The sequence below is a fragment of the Photinus pyralis genome, unplaced genomic scaffold (genome assembly GCF_008802855.1).
Source record: "Photinus pyralis isolate 1611_PpyrPB1 unplaced genomic scaffold, Ppyr1.3 Ppyr1.4_LG7, whole genome shotgun sequence".
In the NCBI taxonomy this organism is placed as follows: Eukaryota; Metazoa; Arthropoda; class Insecta; order Coleoptera; family Lampyridae; genus Photinus; species Photinus pyralis.
The window spans coordinates 18,089,110-18,103,364 of NW_022170738.1; the positions used below are offsets into that span (position 1 = coordinate 18,089,110).

Sequence of the window (14,255 nt, forward strand, 5' to 3'; positions counted from 1 at the left end):
CCTTGTACCAGAAATATAAAATGATCTTTTTTTTTGTTTAGAACACGTATCTTTCTGGTACGGCAAAATTACTCTTCTGTCCTCCTAACTGTTTCAAATTCGAACGCTCTCTCCAGCATTGGTATTCACTGTATCGTGAGTACGTCTAAAACAATCACCTGTACATTTTTTGGCATGAAGAACACATTCAAATGCGTTACTATTTTCCTTGGTATTCCGCCTAATGTATTTTTACCTACACGTTAAGCAGTACACTTGCCCTTTTGAAAACATAAAGAATCATTTAATATTAGAGTTGGCGAAGGAATATACATTATACAGTGCGTTCGAGATAACAGAGCCACCTCAATACCTTTTTTATTTGGCTAGAAACGACACATTTCTGAAATATAATTTTATATATAACATTACGATCTATCCGATCGCATAGTGAAACTTCCGATGTCACCTCCTGTTTTGCTGGAAAATGATGCGACTTTCAAATGTAACGCCTATGATTTTTGAAATGAGTAATCAATTTTCTGTGCGACAACATAAAATATGCATATGGTTGATATGTAAAAAAATGGAGTTGAGTATTTAGAAAACACATGAAATCTAACATTCCGTGTGCTGTTGGGGTGCGCGGTGTCTTCAAAACGAAACATTGAACAATAGTGATGTAGTTTTTTTCTTGTGATATGGCACATTAAATATTGAGTCATATATTTTCCCATTTCTTTGTAAATCAACCATAGGCATACTTTATATTGTCGTCAAATATCTTTAAAAAAACATAAGAGGTCATACCGGAATATGCAAACGGTCGTTATGTGGCTTATATAAAATCATATTTTATAATATAAAATTAATTGTTTCACGCCAAATAAAAGAGATATTGAGGTCCCGGCAATTTCCCTAGGGGAAGAAAAGTAATTAGTCACAGTTAAAGTGGCGGTTTTTATAGCGGGCAAATTCGGGATAACGGATAAAAATAATTTCCCCCTATGTAATTAAAAAAAAACGGCTTACCTTGGCAAATTAATATCGCGGTGGGACTAAGACAGATCTATAAATTATGGTATTCAAAATGGCAAAAGATATTACGGACTTACGGCAAGTAGAACGCAAAATGATAGGCCCTTCCAAAATGGAGCGTTTTCCTTATAAAGAAAACCCCAATTTGGTAGAAGTGGAACAGGGAAAATCCAACTCGTCGCGCATTCAATCCGAAATCGAACCAATCAATTCGATTTTTAATTAATTACTCGGCTCCTATTCTTGCTAAAATTCCAGAACATCTGGCAATTGATTCGTTAATTAAGCGCGCACAATTTGACACCAAATCTCCTCCGTAGGTGCTTCTTTACTGTGACTCATTTAATGAGTGCATGCTAATTATACATACTAAAACGGCCAAACGGAAGCTCATAAATTGTACATTAACTAACTTAATGTTAATTACACGTTTTCGGCCACCAAGTCGGATGTCGGATATCTCATTCTTGCAGGCACGCAGCCAATTGATAACGGGCAAAACAACTCGGTTAGGAACTTGTTCTATCCTCGGTTCTATCCTTGCTTTTACTTATTATGGGGAACTAAAACGGTATATAAACAATTAACGGCGCTGAAACCAAAAAAATATTGTCCTTCATCTTCTCCAGAATGGTCGTAGGCGGACTAATTACTTACGACCTCTCCTGGTCTCCATGGCCCCGCGGAAAGTGCTCGAAACTGCGGTTTTCTATGTAACGAAGCCCAAACCAATCGTTACTATACAGGGTGGTCCTCGTAAACGGCAAACTCCATTCAGAAATTCCGGGTGCTACGTTACACTCGTCATGGAATCTCCTTTAGAGCCTTTGTTCACACCTCTTTGACCTTCCCAACTGTCCAGAAACGATGACTTTTCAAAGGAGTTTTCAATTGAGGGGACAGAAAAAAGTTCAAGGGAGCCATATCAGGACTGTAAGGTGGTTGGGGAATCGTTGGTAGCCTTGAATCGGTCAACAAACCGGTCATTGTGGTCTGGAATGACGCGTTGTCATGGTGGAGTTCCCAATTGCTCGCGATGTCGGCCCGAACGCGATGAACCCTTCGTTTGCAACTTTTGAGCACTTCCACGTAAAATTTGGCATTAACAGCTGTACATCATGGTGGCGGACAATTCCCTTAATGTCAAAGAACACAATAAGCATCGTCTTGACCTTTGAGTTGCTCATTCTGTCTTTTTTTAAGAGGGGATGCCAATTGCTGTGCCACCCAGCACTTTGTCCCTTTTGTTTCTGGATCATATTCGAACACCCAAGACTCATCACCTGCTCTCCACAAAGTGGGAGCCGTTACCACACAAATCCATCCACAAGATGCGACCTTTGGTCATCCGTTAACACTTTCGGCACCTTTCTCGCGCACACTTTTCCTTTGCAAATTGTTCGTTATGATGTCGTGAACGATACGTTTCGCGATGTTGTTCGCATGAAAGCACCCGATCAAAACAGGTTCAAAAAAGTTTTAATTATCTTGATACTGTCAATGATTGAAAAACCAGCCTTGCACTGCAATGCTCCACGAACACAAACACTAATCTGAATTACTTCTTCATTGCGTACACAAACTTTTCTTCAAATTCGACCAATCATATAAACCGACGTATTTAAATCTCTTACTTCGCAAAAGGTAATCGGTCACGTTACAACACTTCATTTTCTACACATTTCTCTTTTTTCCGTCCCACTTCCTAATTATATCATTAAAATACTCTTATCTAAACGCGCACCTGCCACAACATGTTTACAAATCCAACTAATTTTCTGCGATAAGCAACTTTTATCTACGAAAGGAAAAGAACGTGAGATAATCTTTTTAAATATGACACAAATAATTATCCTTATCACACGTAAATTCTGAAAAATTAAATAAACAAAATAAGTAAATTAAAAAGCGGCTATTAAACAAAAATTAGACAACATCCATACTGCAAATTTTACACAACAATATGTAATGGTCGATTTTTGGAGCAAATCGAATTCCGCTGACTGGTCCAGTTTATATTGTTTTAGAACTTTCGTTTCCTGTTTCACACCACACTGTGGCATTGTTATGACACACGCATCAAAATTTTTAAATAATCCTTGATCCATTTTTTCTGAAAACTTATGAATTTATATGTATGGTGTAAAAATGACCATTGTGAATGGTTTTATATACCTTTGCTCCTTTAGCAAACGTAAATTGACATATTAATAATAAGGGAGCTTTAATCTTTATTTTGTTCAGCGATTCCGTTTTCGCCAAGAAACTGTGCAAACACGCTCAATATGTATGTTGTTTGCGGATAGCCAAAATCGAACATGTAAATCTGAAATGTTTACCCGTGATACATGTATTTTGCGTATATGTAAACATGTTCAACGCACGTATAGGTAAAGCTTTCTCACAGATTAACTAGCAGACAAATGATCCAACTATGATACGAACTTCGGATTACCTAACTATTCTTACTATCCTATCTCATAAGATTTATGTATATCTCATACATCTACAAAAGTTGATAAATAGTTATACCAAATTACTGATTTATCACAAGTATACAATGAATTATTCATTTCTGCAGAACAAAAAGGGTATCCAATTGCTTGTCGGACGTCTGAGTTGCGAAACATCCAATCGCTCGCACTGGACTTGGGTCAACGTTTTGAGGGTGGCAGGAAAGATACTTTACGAAATCCACATTTTCCGCAATTATCTTATTATCTTCTTGAGTAATCCATCTTAGATTTGATACAAGGAACACAAATTTGTCGGCAAGTTCGATTGAAAAGGTTTTTGAGTGCTTTTATATACCTACCGAAGATTCTTTCTAGCTGTTCGATCACGGATGTAGTAGAGGAATAGACCTTCAAGCCATTTTTAGCGCTTTTGTCGTCACTTTGTCCATCCAAGGAAGGAGCTTTTCGGTGTCACTTACAAAGACAGTTACTAATAGTGAAAAATCATCTTCTTCATGTACCATAATTTTACACTTTTGCCATTTGTTTTGCTTATAAGTAGAACCACGGTACTTTTCCCTCACTCCTTTCTTACTCGGGGTCAATCAAGGTCAATTAAATATTGATTCTGCGGGTCGGCCTCGTCGGTAGGGTGTTTTCGGGGGATTAATTTAATGATTTCTGGGATTTTTTTGGAATTCGAGCTTTGGTTTAATTAATTAATTAAAATCGGTGTGATTTGAGCTATATCGACCCGCGGATTAATCTAATTAGATAGTAATTAATTTTATTGATAACATCAATTAAATTATTTATGACTATAGTGTTTTAATTTGATGATAAAATGTACATTTTTAATTTTTGGAATTGCTTGGTTTTTTCCATCTAATTACAGCTTTCACCGTCTCGTTTATTATTAGGGTTCTAAGGCCAATATCAATTATTTTCACCAAAATGATGGATTTAACCTTTCCGTGCGAATATTTAAAAATAGTCAAATCCCCGAACTTTCATGAAATTTCAAGACTGCTTTAGAAAGGCACAGTAGTATGGAATACAGCACCCTCGAATACGCGTGATGAAAATTAAACACCTTCCTCGCATCACCGTAATACACATAGATTATAGGGAGGTATGCGAAGAGATTAAGCTACTTCGACTATCTTACGTACCTACTAAGAATATGGTATAGAAAAATAAGGCATCTATGTGCAAGTCAGATATGATTTAACGAGAACTCAAGTGGAGTTCGCATGGATAAACATGCATTTCAATTACTGGCTGCTACATATTCTATGCGACATAACCTGCATTTACCTGATAATTCTGTTTCAAGTGGAAGGTATATTTGTATAGAATTCACTTCGTCTTCATAGTAGTCTTAGATCCTTGCTCCAATCACGAATTACTTTTTCGTACACTTCATCTCCCCAAATCCGCAAGATCAATTTGGAAATAGGGCAAAATTTACATCACTTATTCCCTCTAAAGGAGTTGAAGTACCTCTCCGATGTCGTAGCAATCAATAATAAAATGCACCTGTTCCGTACAATTCCCACAGTTAGAAGTGTACTTCGGTTTCCTAATTTGTAATGTAATTCAACTTCTACATATGGAGCGCCGAATCTCCCGAACCCTTTTATTTCCCAAATTTTCACTAACTTTGTAATAAAATGTAAATGAATGGTAATTGCGATAGTACAGCTGTTGGATACCCTTAACATTTAAATGCAAAATTCCCCTTTAACAGTCGTTAATTAACGATTTATTTTTAAATATACGTAATTTTATGCAACATTTGCATTTTCAGTATTCAAACACAGCAATCAGCACTTTTCTCTGCTGTAACATTATACAGGGTGTAGAAAAGGTTTACGCACCATAGGGATTTCAATGCTAATTTCGTTATATCGAAATAATTTCTCCCCTAATTGATTAAAGCAAAATTGTAAATAGGTTTCTTGCAACTTGAGAAATTCTGCGCCTGCGCATCTCTCTCATTTATTACACACGTCTAATTTTTACTAAAATGCTAATTCTCCGATTTCCCACAACAAAAAATTACAAATGGACACCTGAAGAATCGCACAATTCTACAATCTACAAAACCAAATTTTGAACCAAATTCTGACAAAAATTCTGTCTGTAAATGGTCGAGATGCGCAAAGGGCACTGTGAATGCTGATCGATTAGGCTCAATTTTGGAATTGTGTTTTATATGGCTAAAGCTATGCGCATATTGAATTTCATGCAATTCGGTTCATAACTAACGGAGATATCAAAAGGGCCTACTTTATTTGTTGGTCTACATTGCCAATTTACGAACTCCGATCTACAAATTTGATAAAGAATCCACCTGCAAAATTTCATTGTAATCGGTCCATTCAGTTATGAGTTATCGTGCTAACGGACGGACGGACAGACACCGCAAAATTATAAACTCGCTAGGAGCTCGTTAATAAATTGTAGGTAGGTACCAATGTTATTAGTCAGCGAGCTAATGTGTGCAGAAATGCATTGACGAGACATCAAAATAAGACCCAGACCACGATATCGTCGTGACTTCTGTGTTGCATCCAGTTCTCCACCATGCTCGTTAAACCAAGGGGAAGTGGAGGTGCCACCTGGATTTGAACTGTTTGTCCACCATTTCAGGGTGCGACACCACCTTTGTCCTCTTCTGGCAGGTCAAGATGAAAATGTGGGACCAGTTCAGACAGAATCAAGCCATGAATTTTCCTCCACTCAGATGCCACATACCAAGTCGCAGCAGCCGATAACAAGTGCCTAGTTGTCCCACATGGAGGAGACGAAACGACAGACACCCTCAACGATGTACGCTTCCGTACTTTAGTCGAGACAGCAGCCAACGCCAAAGCGGAGCTGGCCCGTTTGCCCCAGCCACAGAGGCTGGGTCCTATCATGACTCTTGCACATACCACAGGTGCAAAACTGGGTCGGGGTGGAGAAAGAGGCCACCAAGTGGGGTTGGGAATTGACCTCGGCTGGATTCCAGTCCGACAAGCCCCTTTGCCCCCCCCCCTTCCCCACCTCCTACCTGTGAAGAGTACATCGATCCAGGGTCATAAAAAAGGCGATGATTTTGAGTGTTCATATTTGATGGATGGATGAGATGAGATGAGATGGATTGAGTCATTGGGTGATTGAGAGGTGGTGATGGAGTTATTGAGTGATTGAGCCATTGAGTGATTGAGTGATTACTGTAGTTTTCATGACTTATGCTGCTAGGACTTATGTTTATATTGAAATACTACATGTAGTACCGAAAAAGGGTACGTGCAGGAAGTCATCGGTTTAGTTTTAAAAGTTAGTAACGAATGAAAGAGAAAGTGAGTTGGAAGTGTGTGCGAGGGATTCCTGGCCCGGGTGGCAGTTAGTCGTTGATGGGCGTTAAAAGTCGAAAGACGAATTTTGTAATTCTTTGAGGTCGAATAAACGACATTTAAACTGACTATTTCCCTATTATAATGATTGTATGCGGTTTTTTTTCATTACTACGCCAAAAAAATAAAAGATAGAAAGGCTTTGGAACCATTTCTAGAAAATTTTACCTTACCCCACTTTGCACCTAATTTGAATTCCTACAACAGGGATCAATGGTTTAGCCGCAATTTCGGTCTAAACAAGGTCTAAAACTAAAATTTTGACTTTTTGGAAATAATGACCTATTTTCAAAGTGCCGTAATTCAGTAACGAACTGGCCTAGAGACCTCCGGTTGCGCCTAAATTGCCACACGTTTGATGCTCTTCAAACACGTATATAATGTCTTTCGTTGAAAAATGGCGTTTAGGAGATACATAGAGCAAACACTGAAAAAAGTCCGAAAGTTTCGCTCGCCGTTTTTCGTGGAGTACACTTTCTCCACAACTTTTAGAGAGTTGCAAACTTGGGTCTACACTACCCTAATGGGCAGAGATAAAAAAAGTGTTTTGAACAATAATCAATCAATAAATGTTCCCTACAATCCAACGTACCACTTCTACGTCTTGAGCTTTAGCTGCTTGCTGTTCCTTTCTATAGAAGGTAGTATTGAAATTCCAGACCTTTAATTAACTTCTATGAGGAACATTTTCGAATATTTTTAATCCTCTCATGAAGTAAGTTTTACTTGTAAGGAGTTAGGCCACGATGGAAGGAAATGTTCAAAAATGCCGCTGAATCCGTACCATACCGATTAAATTAATCATTAGAGTCAATAAGCAGGTAAGTAGAGGTAAATAATTTAGAAAACATAAAATCTAAATTATTTACTCTACTTACCTGCTTATATAACATAAATAATTTCCATATATATAGCAATACATCAATAAAATCATTAGAGTCAAATTGATGGAACTCTGCAACTAAGGGGAATTTAAATTGCTGTTTGAAGGAAACGAGGAAGTTTATTCATAACTCAAATATTGTGAATATGTCACAAGCAAAAAGTCAAGGTAATTGACAATACAAAATATAAATATTGCACAGATTGGCTATTATATCACTTTCAGTTCAGATTTTGGTTATACCTAAGATGATAAGCTTGTTGGGAAGACTCCAACCTGTAGAGAATGCGACAGGCCCTCTTCAGTTGATGTGAAACACTGGTAAGATGAACGAGGTACAGTGCGCAGTCGCAAGCCTGACCACACAAATTATGTGAAGGCGTGCGTGGGTGCGAGTCGTAATTAATCACATCCCAAATGAAAATCAGTAGTTTCTCGCCTCAATGCACCACGCCACCTAAACTCGGTTATAAATAATTATACTTAAGATTTCTTAAAGAATTATGCCGTCATAAAATTGAATTATCGTCTTCAAACCAAAAAGATCATCAACGCGTTGGTGTAATTTTTGATAGAAGCAAAAATTACTACCTATATAAAAAATAAAAGTTAATTACTTGACCTAATTCTGTGTGTTACCCTAACCCGTACCGTGGTCTACCTGAGTGTTGTCTGATAAAAGCCTTCATGAAACTCGATTTCAATTTTTAATGGAAAAATTTTCTGGTACTAATTTAATAGTGATCTGAACCGAGTTCAGTGTACAACTGGGTTGGGTTTCATATACTCGCAGTTCTTAAGTATTAAGCGAAACACGTAGATAAGCTAGTGCCTCTTCTAGTCAAATTGCGAGCACCTAATTTTACATGCAAATGTGTGTACTGCAATAACACCAAAGTTTACGCTCCAAACATCTCGAATGTGTTCCTAAAGGAGTTGGGAGGGTAGGTAGACTCGAGGGGATTCAATACGATTAAATTAGATATTACAAATTTCTCAACATGTTGCAACAAAAATCAAAATGCACTAAACGCTTAAGATTATAATTAACTTTATAATCATAGTCTGGAAAGCATTATTTACGCTTCCTTTATTTCGTTAGCTTCACTCGGCAGTTGTAAAGTAAGGAAATGCGGACCTTTCAAGCTGTGAAATAAATTTTCATGATGGCTGCGTACCCGTAAATATTTAAAGATTGCGTGTGAACAATTCTATTTTCGGCGAAATATGATAAAGTGCTTTTAAGTCGGAATCGATTTCATGAATACTAAAATTTAGAGCAGTAGGAAACAAAAAGCAATAAAATTTAATGCCTTTACACTTAGTCTATAGGTAAAGAGGTAATATCTCGTTCCACATAATGTATGTATCTATAATTATTTTACCACCAACGTTGGACCATGTTAACGAAATGAAAATTATATGGCTGCAGCCTGCAATTTAAAGCGAATTGGTTTGTTGAGTTTGGCATGATGCCGTGCGACGTGAAATTAAAGTAACTTATTACAGAATGAAGAATTTTCTCCGATCGCCAACACTTTACCTTCCTTCGACAAATTGTAAAACGGCATTTCTAAAATATTTTCTAGTATCGACGCACGATCAGTTCCCTTTTGCGAAAATTGGTAAGTAAATAAAACATGAAAATATATAGTCGAAATTCTAATACATCCCTAAAGAGCACCTGGGTGTGACCCCACAGGGTCATTGGATTTGACCCATTTGCAATTGGCTTGTTAGATGTGCCATATAAGTCAACTGTGCAAAGTTTGAACCAAATCGGTCCAAGCGTTTGACAGTTATCGTGTTCAGTCAAATGGATCGCTTACCTAAACATTCTATTAACTCGAGAACCGCTTACGTATTTTTCTTTCAACTATTCACACCATTTTATACATGAGGTTCACTAGGCCCTACTTTAATTCAGACTCACAGACGCTTTATAATTGTTCCTCGATTCACAAAAATTACCATCGATTGCGGCGATCTCACAAAATCGTGCGATTCAATTTGAACTATTGCGACCGAAGTAAAACTGAAACTCTTATCTCTCCTCCTTTTAAGTTTATATAAGTAGTTGCTCAAATAAAAAACCGAAACAGAACCAAAGCAATTATGATCCAATAAAATTTCCCGTATTTCATTCCTAGACAGTAGACACCCGTTTTCCAACGGTTCTATGCAACCTCGCAACTAGCAGGGGCTGCCGCAATCACAGCACCAGTGCACGGTCTTCTAAATTCGAGAAAAACTATCCTATTGTAAAACGGCTGAAACAAATGAGCCAAAAGGTGATATCCTATCAAATTGCTAAGATCACATTTTGTATGTGTTAAGTGATACAAGTTAAGTGACACAAAAAAGCTAAATGGCGTTATGAAATGTTCATAATTGTCAACAATTGATAAACTAAACACTCTGGCCTGGACTCCAACTGGGTACCAGGGTCACACGGACCGCTTACAGAATTCAGCACTTCTTACGGACGAGCCTGCTATTGGTCCGCGCGGATCGTCCAATTAAACACTACGGCGAGCCACACGCCGGAAATATATGCAGCGTCGAAACAGCCGGGAAGTAGAGCTGGTAAAGTCTATATTACCCTTAAAGCGACCAGTGAGACTGGCTTAAGGATCTATAAGAGCACTTAAAATAGCTTTTATTACGCCTTAAGGGCTTAAAATAGTCTAATGGTATTTAAGAGAATTTAGTGTCATCAACTGTTTTCTTTCCAAGGGTCTGTTTTGATCTCTCCGACCGCCTAGTGGCGTTTAGAGCCTCTAATACAGGTTGCTAGAGTCCTTAAGCATCCCAAAGATTTTCGGTCCTTCATAAATCAATACGCATGTCGACACAGATTTGGAGAATTGCAGGAGACTATTTGACTCAGTTTTTCAAATGCACAACGATCATGTCGTTCATGTTTGACGGTTACTGTGACTTTTGTGACGAATGATAACTAAACACTTAGAGGCGTTTTCCACTCATTCGGGTTTTTCAAGTTTGTAACGTTCTCGTTACTTTCACTACACTTCTAAACGTTCTAAGGGTTTCGTCCGCTTAAAATATCTACCACCTCAATCGTCTTCCACCTACCGTATTATGACGTAACGGGGTGAATCTCGTTTTGTTACCGTCCACCTCAGCCTTTACATACCTGGCGAGCAGTTTGATACATCGAGAAGCAAAACAAAAAAAAGGTAAAATTCGGGTAACTACCGGGTGTATATTGACAATTAGAACAGAATATTACATTAAATTCTTCCACTTCCACACTTCCTTATAATCCCTTACGCTACAGAAAAAACCTAAAACAACAAACTAACCTAACTCTACGCTCCTGAGTTTGATCAAAGGGGTATCAGTGGCCACTCTCTCTGTGATCTCTCTTATCAATTACTCCTAAGTAATTACCTACTACAAGAACCTCCTAGTACAGAATCAGATATACAATTAGAGTTAACTACAAGCTATGATTAAAATATTAAAAAAACGATGTCTATAACTGTTCAACCCCGAAAGATTGATCACACCAAAACAGAGCAAGTTCACAGTACCTGGTTCTATTTTTCGTTAGCGGTCTTCCTCTATTAATCGGTGAAGATGCCGGTATCTCCAAGAGAACTCGACTGCAGGTAAATCCCCTTCTGGCACTACTATTCCAAACGTCGATATCAATACGACATTCACCCTTTTTAATAAGTATCGCTATTGATTACTGGTCGATCTTTAGAGATCTTTTTAAACTTTGATTTTAAACGGACAACCACAATTAACACTGCCCGGCCGCTCTACTCGACAAATTTCCTTTACTTATTTGCCGCTTGACTCTCGAATTTAACTCCTTTACGATACCGCCACTTTTCGCCCGCGAATAATTCCGCGACCTCCTTATCTCGCAACTCTACGCCGCCGAAAACGCAACTTTTCGCCCACGAATAATTCCGCGACCTGCCAGGCGTTCGCTTCCCTGGCCCGTCTTCGCGAATCTCCTTTAATTTTTTCAAAACTATCCACTTACGCCTTTCATTTCCCACACGCCCAAAGATTGACTCAGCACAACGTATCCAATGAAATTCAAATCCAGCGAACGGACACCACTACTATTGGCCAAATTCAAAAATATCCGGTAACATTAAAAACAACCCCCCTCAACAAAAAAAGAAAAACCGTTCTCACGCAGGTGGACCGTGGCTAATTTGATCAGTGTGACTGAACATATGTTTGTCGGTAACTTTAGTTAGGCAATCGAGCTGTAATTTATTGGACTTTTTGTCTTTTACTTGGTCACGTAGTGACCGACAACTGACAACATAAGGGTGAGAGTCAAAGTTAGTTTTCGTGGAAACACCCTGATCGGATTCCCGTTTTCTAATCGGCCGGAAAGTTTAACACATGGTGCTGCCGTCTTTGGCATGCCGACGTCTTTTAACATATGCATTTTAAGATCGCGCGCCCCAAAATTACAAACAAACATCCTGACAAAAACAAAAAAAATTTAACCTATCTAAAACTACCTAATGTACACGAGGCATTACAAGTTCGAATATTATTATCCCTTATCTTTAGGTTCTCTCATTTGCTTTCAGTGTCCAAAACTTATTAGCATTTTGGTACGAACTTTTTACAAAATACGCGCCACTGTTTCGTTTCGCGATCATCGCTTCCAGAGGCACCCAAGCAAATCACAAAGGCTCTGTCATTTTTCTTATTGCAATCTGACCTTCACAATCAAGCTGGAATAGTAGTGAAAATAACAAACGTTGCTAATTGAATCTCCATGAGGAATCTACTCTCAATAATTGCTTTAATTATGTCACAATTTCACATAAATATTAAATTTGAAATGACGTTCTGCGCGACTGGTTTCAACTTAGCGAGTGCAAGAAACGTTAAAGTTGAATTATAGAAATAGATGTCTTCTCTGAGGACAACTTTACGATAGTCGATACTTTTGTTTGTATAAAAGTAAAGCTCCTTAAAGGAAAAGTTCAAAGTTGCTTTACTTCGGAAGAGTTAGAAGTTGTTAGGTAGACTCGTCTCTTAATTATCTCGAAACTTGATGGCTAGGAAGTACACTTTGCGAGAAGGATGTTATTGAAGGATATCGTTTTAGGATGGAGTGAATTATTTTTCGCCTAGTATCCGTAAAAGAAGCCGAAGTGACGGATTTGCGAGCACTATTCAAAATAACGCAAGTTGATTTTCTCAAATAATTTTTTCAGTTGAAATTCAATGTCTGGACCTACCACTTTCCTTTATAAATTTTTTATAAGTGTTGATCTTGGTTTGTCAACCATCATTTCCATCATGTCATTATTACCGTGTCGTCCCCGTATGCCAGGTCCCATAAATCTTCCTTCTTCCCACAACGATCCCTCCACTTTAACCCTGTCTCAAGATTTTTTCCATATCTCTTATATAAGAAATTAAATATTAAGTTGGACTAATTCGACATCCCTGTCTTAGTAATTTACATGTCCAACATTGTACTCGCCCATGTTTTAGCGAGATCCATGATAAAAATAATTTCCCGTCCTTTGCATGATAAATTAGCACGTTAACAATACAATACCATTTTTTTACATATTGTGGTATATAAACAACACCACTTAGTCAACGTCTTTATACTTGCAAGAAATGTTGGGATTCGGAAGAGGCAACAATTGTAAATTGATATTAAAAGGAGTCTTTAGTTATATTTGAAACGAAAATAAACACGGAAGTCGAGTTATGGTTTACATCCATGAATTACATTGTTATTTCGTATGAATATGTTAAATAATAATTATATGCTCTTCATAATCTATAGTGTCTCCCAATACAGATGTAATTGTGGGTAGGTATACCGAAGCTACACATGCTCCTCACACCAGCTTTGTAATTAAGGGTTTGAATACTTGTATAAGCATAACATTATCCTTATTACCCGACTAACGCTGACATTGCATTGCTTACGTCAAACAGTTAAACACGTAATTACGTTAACCGATATTGCTTCTCAAACTAATTTTAAACATTTGCAATTAAACGGAGTGTGAATACTTTGTAAAAATCTACGTTTCCCTTCATACTTCTAGTGCCGTTAAACGTGTATAAATTATGGAGATTGAATTCCTCCAACGTTCTATATAAGTCTGTAATCTAATATTCCTCCCTTAAAAGTAAGAAGTTATTAAAAAGATCACAATTTTCACGAGTTTTTTTTTTACTTTCAGATTTATACCTCAATATAAAATATAACAAAATGGGTCTACTTTGACATCTTCTCTTGGCACAAAGGAAATTCACGAAACGCCATGATAGGGGCGACACCGACCAGTGCTTGCGGCTAATAATGATCTTATTGGCTGCTGTTATACTGTTAAACGGAGCACATATAGTTGGTAAGTACTTACATTATTTTCGTTTTTGTGGCGAACATATGATTTAATCAAAACCGATATCTGTTCAACCTTCACATATAATAGGTAGAGGGCTTTCATTTCGAATTTC

General features: G+C 37.6%; 1 protein-coding gene across 5 annotated transcripts in view; it reads left to right on the forward strand.

Annotated features, from left to right (window-relative positions):
• The window catches only part of LOC116175379 (fibronectin type III domain-containing protein 5), a 207,444-nt gene that overhangs the window by 101,541 nt on the left and 91,648 nt on the right, over positions 1 to 14,255 (forward strand). For all 5 annotated transcript variants that reach the window (XM_031493459.1, XM_031493458.1, XM_031493460.1 and 2 more), the window contains one exon: positions 13,979 to 14,146. In XM_031493459.1, the coding sequence (XP_031349319.1) occupies positions 14,098 to 14,146 (49 nt within the window). In that variant the 5' untranslated portion in view covers positions 13,979 to 14,097. The remainder of the gene's footprint in view (positions 1 to 13,978; positions 14,147 to 14,255) is intronic.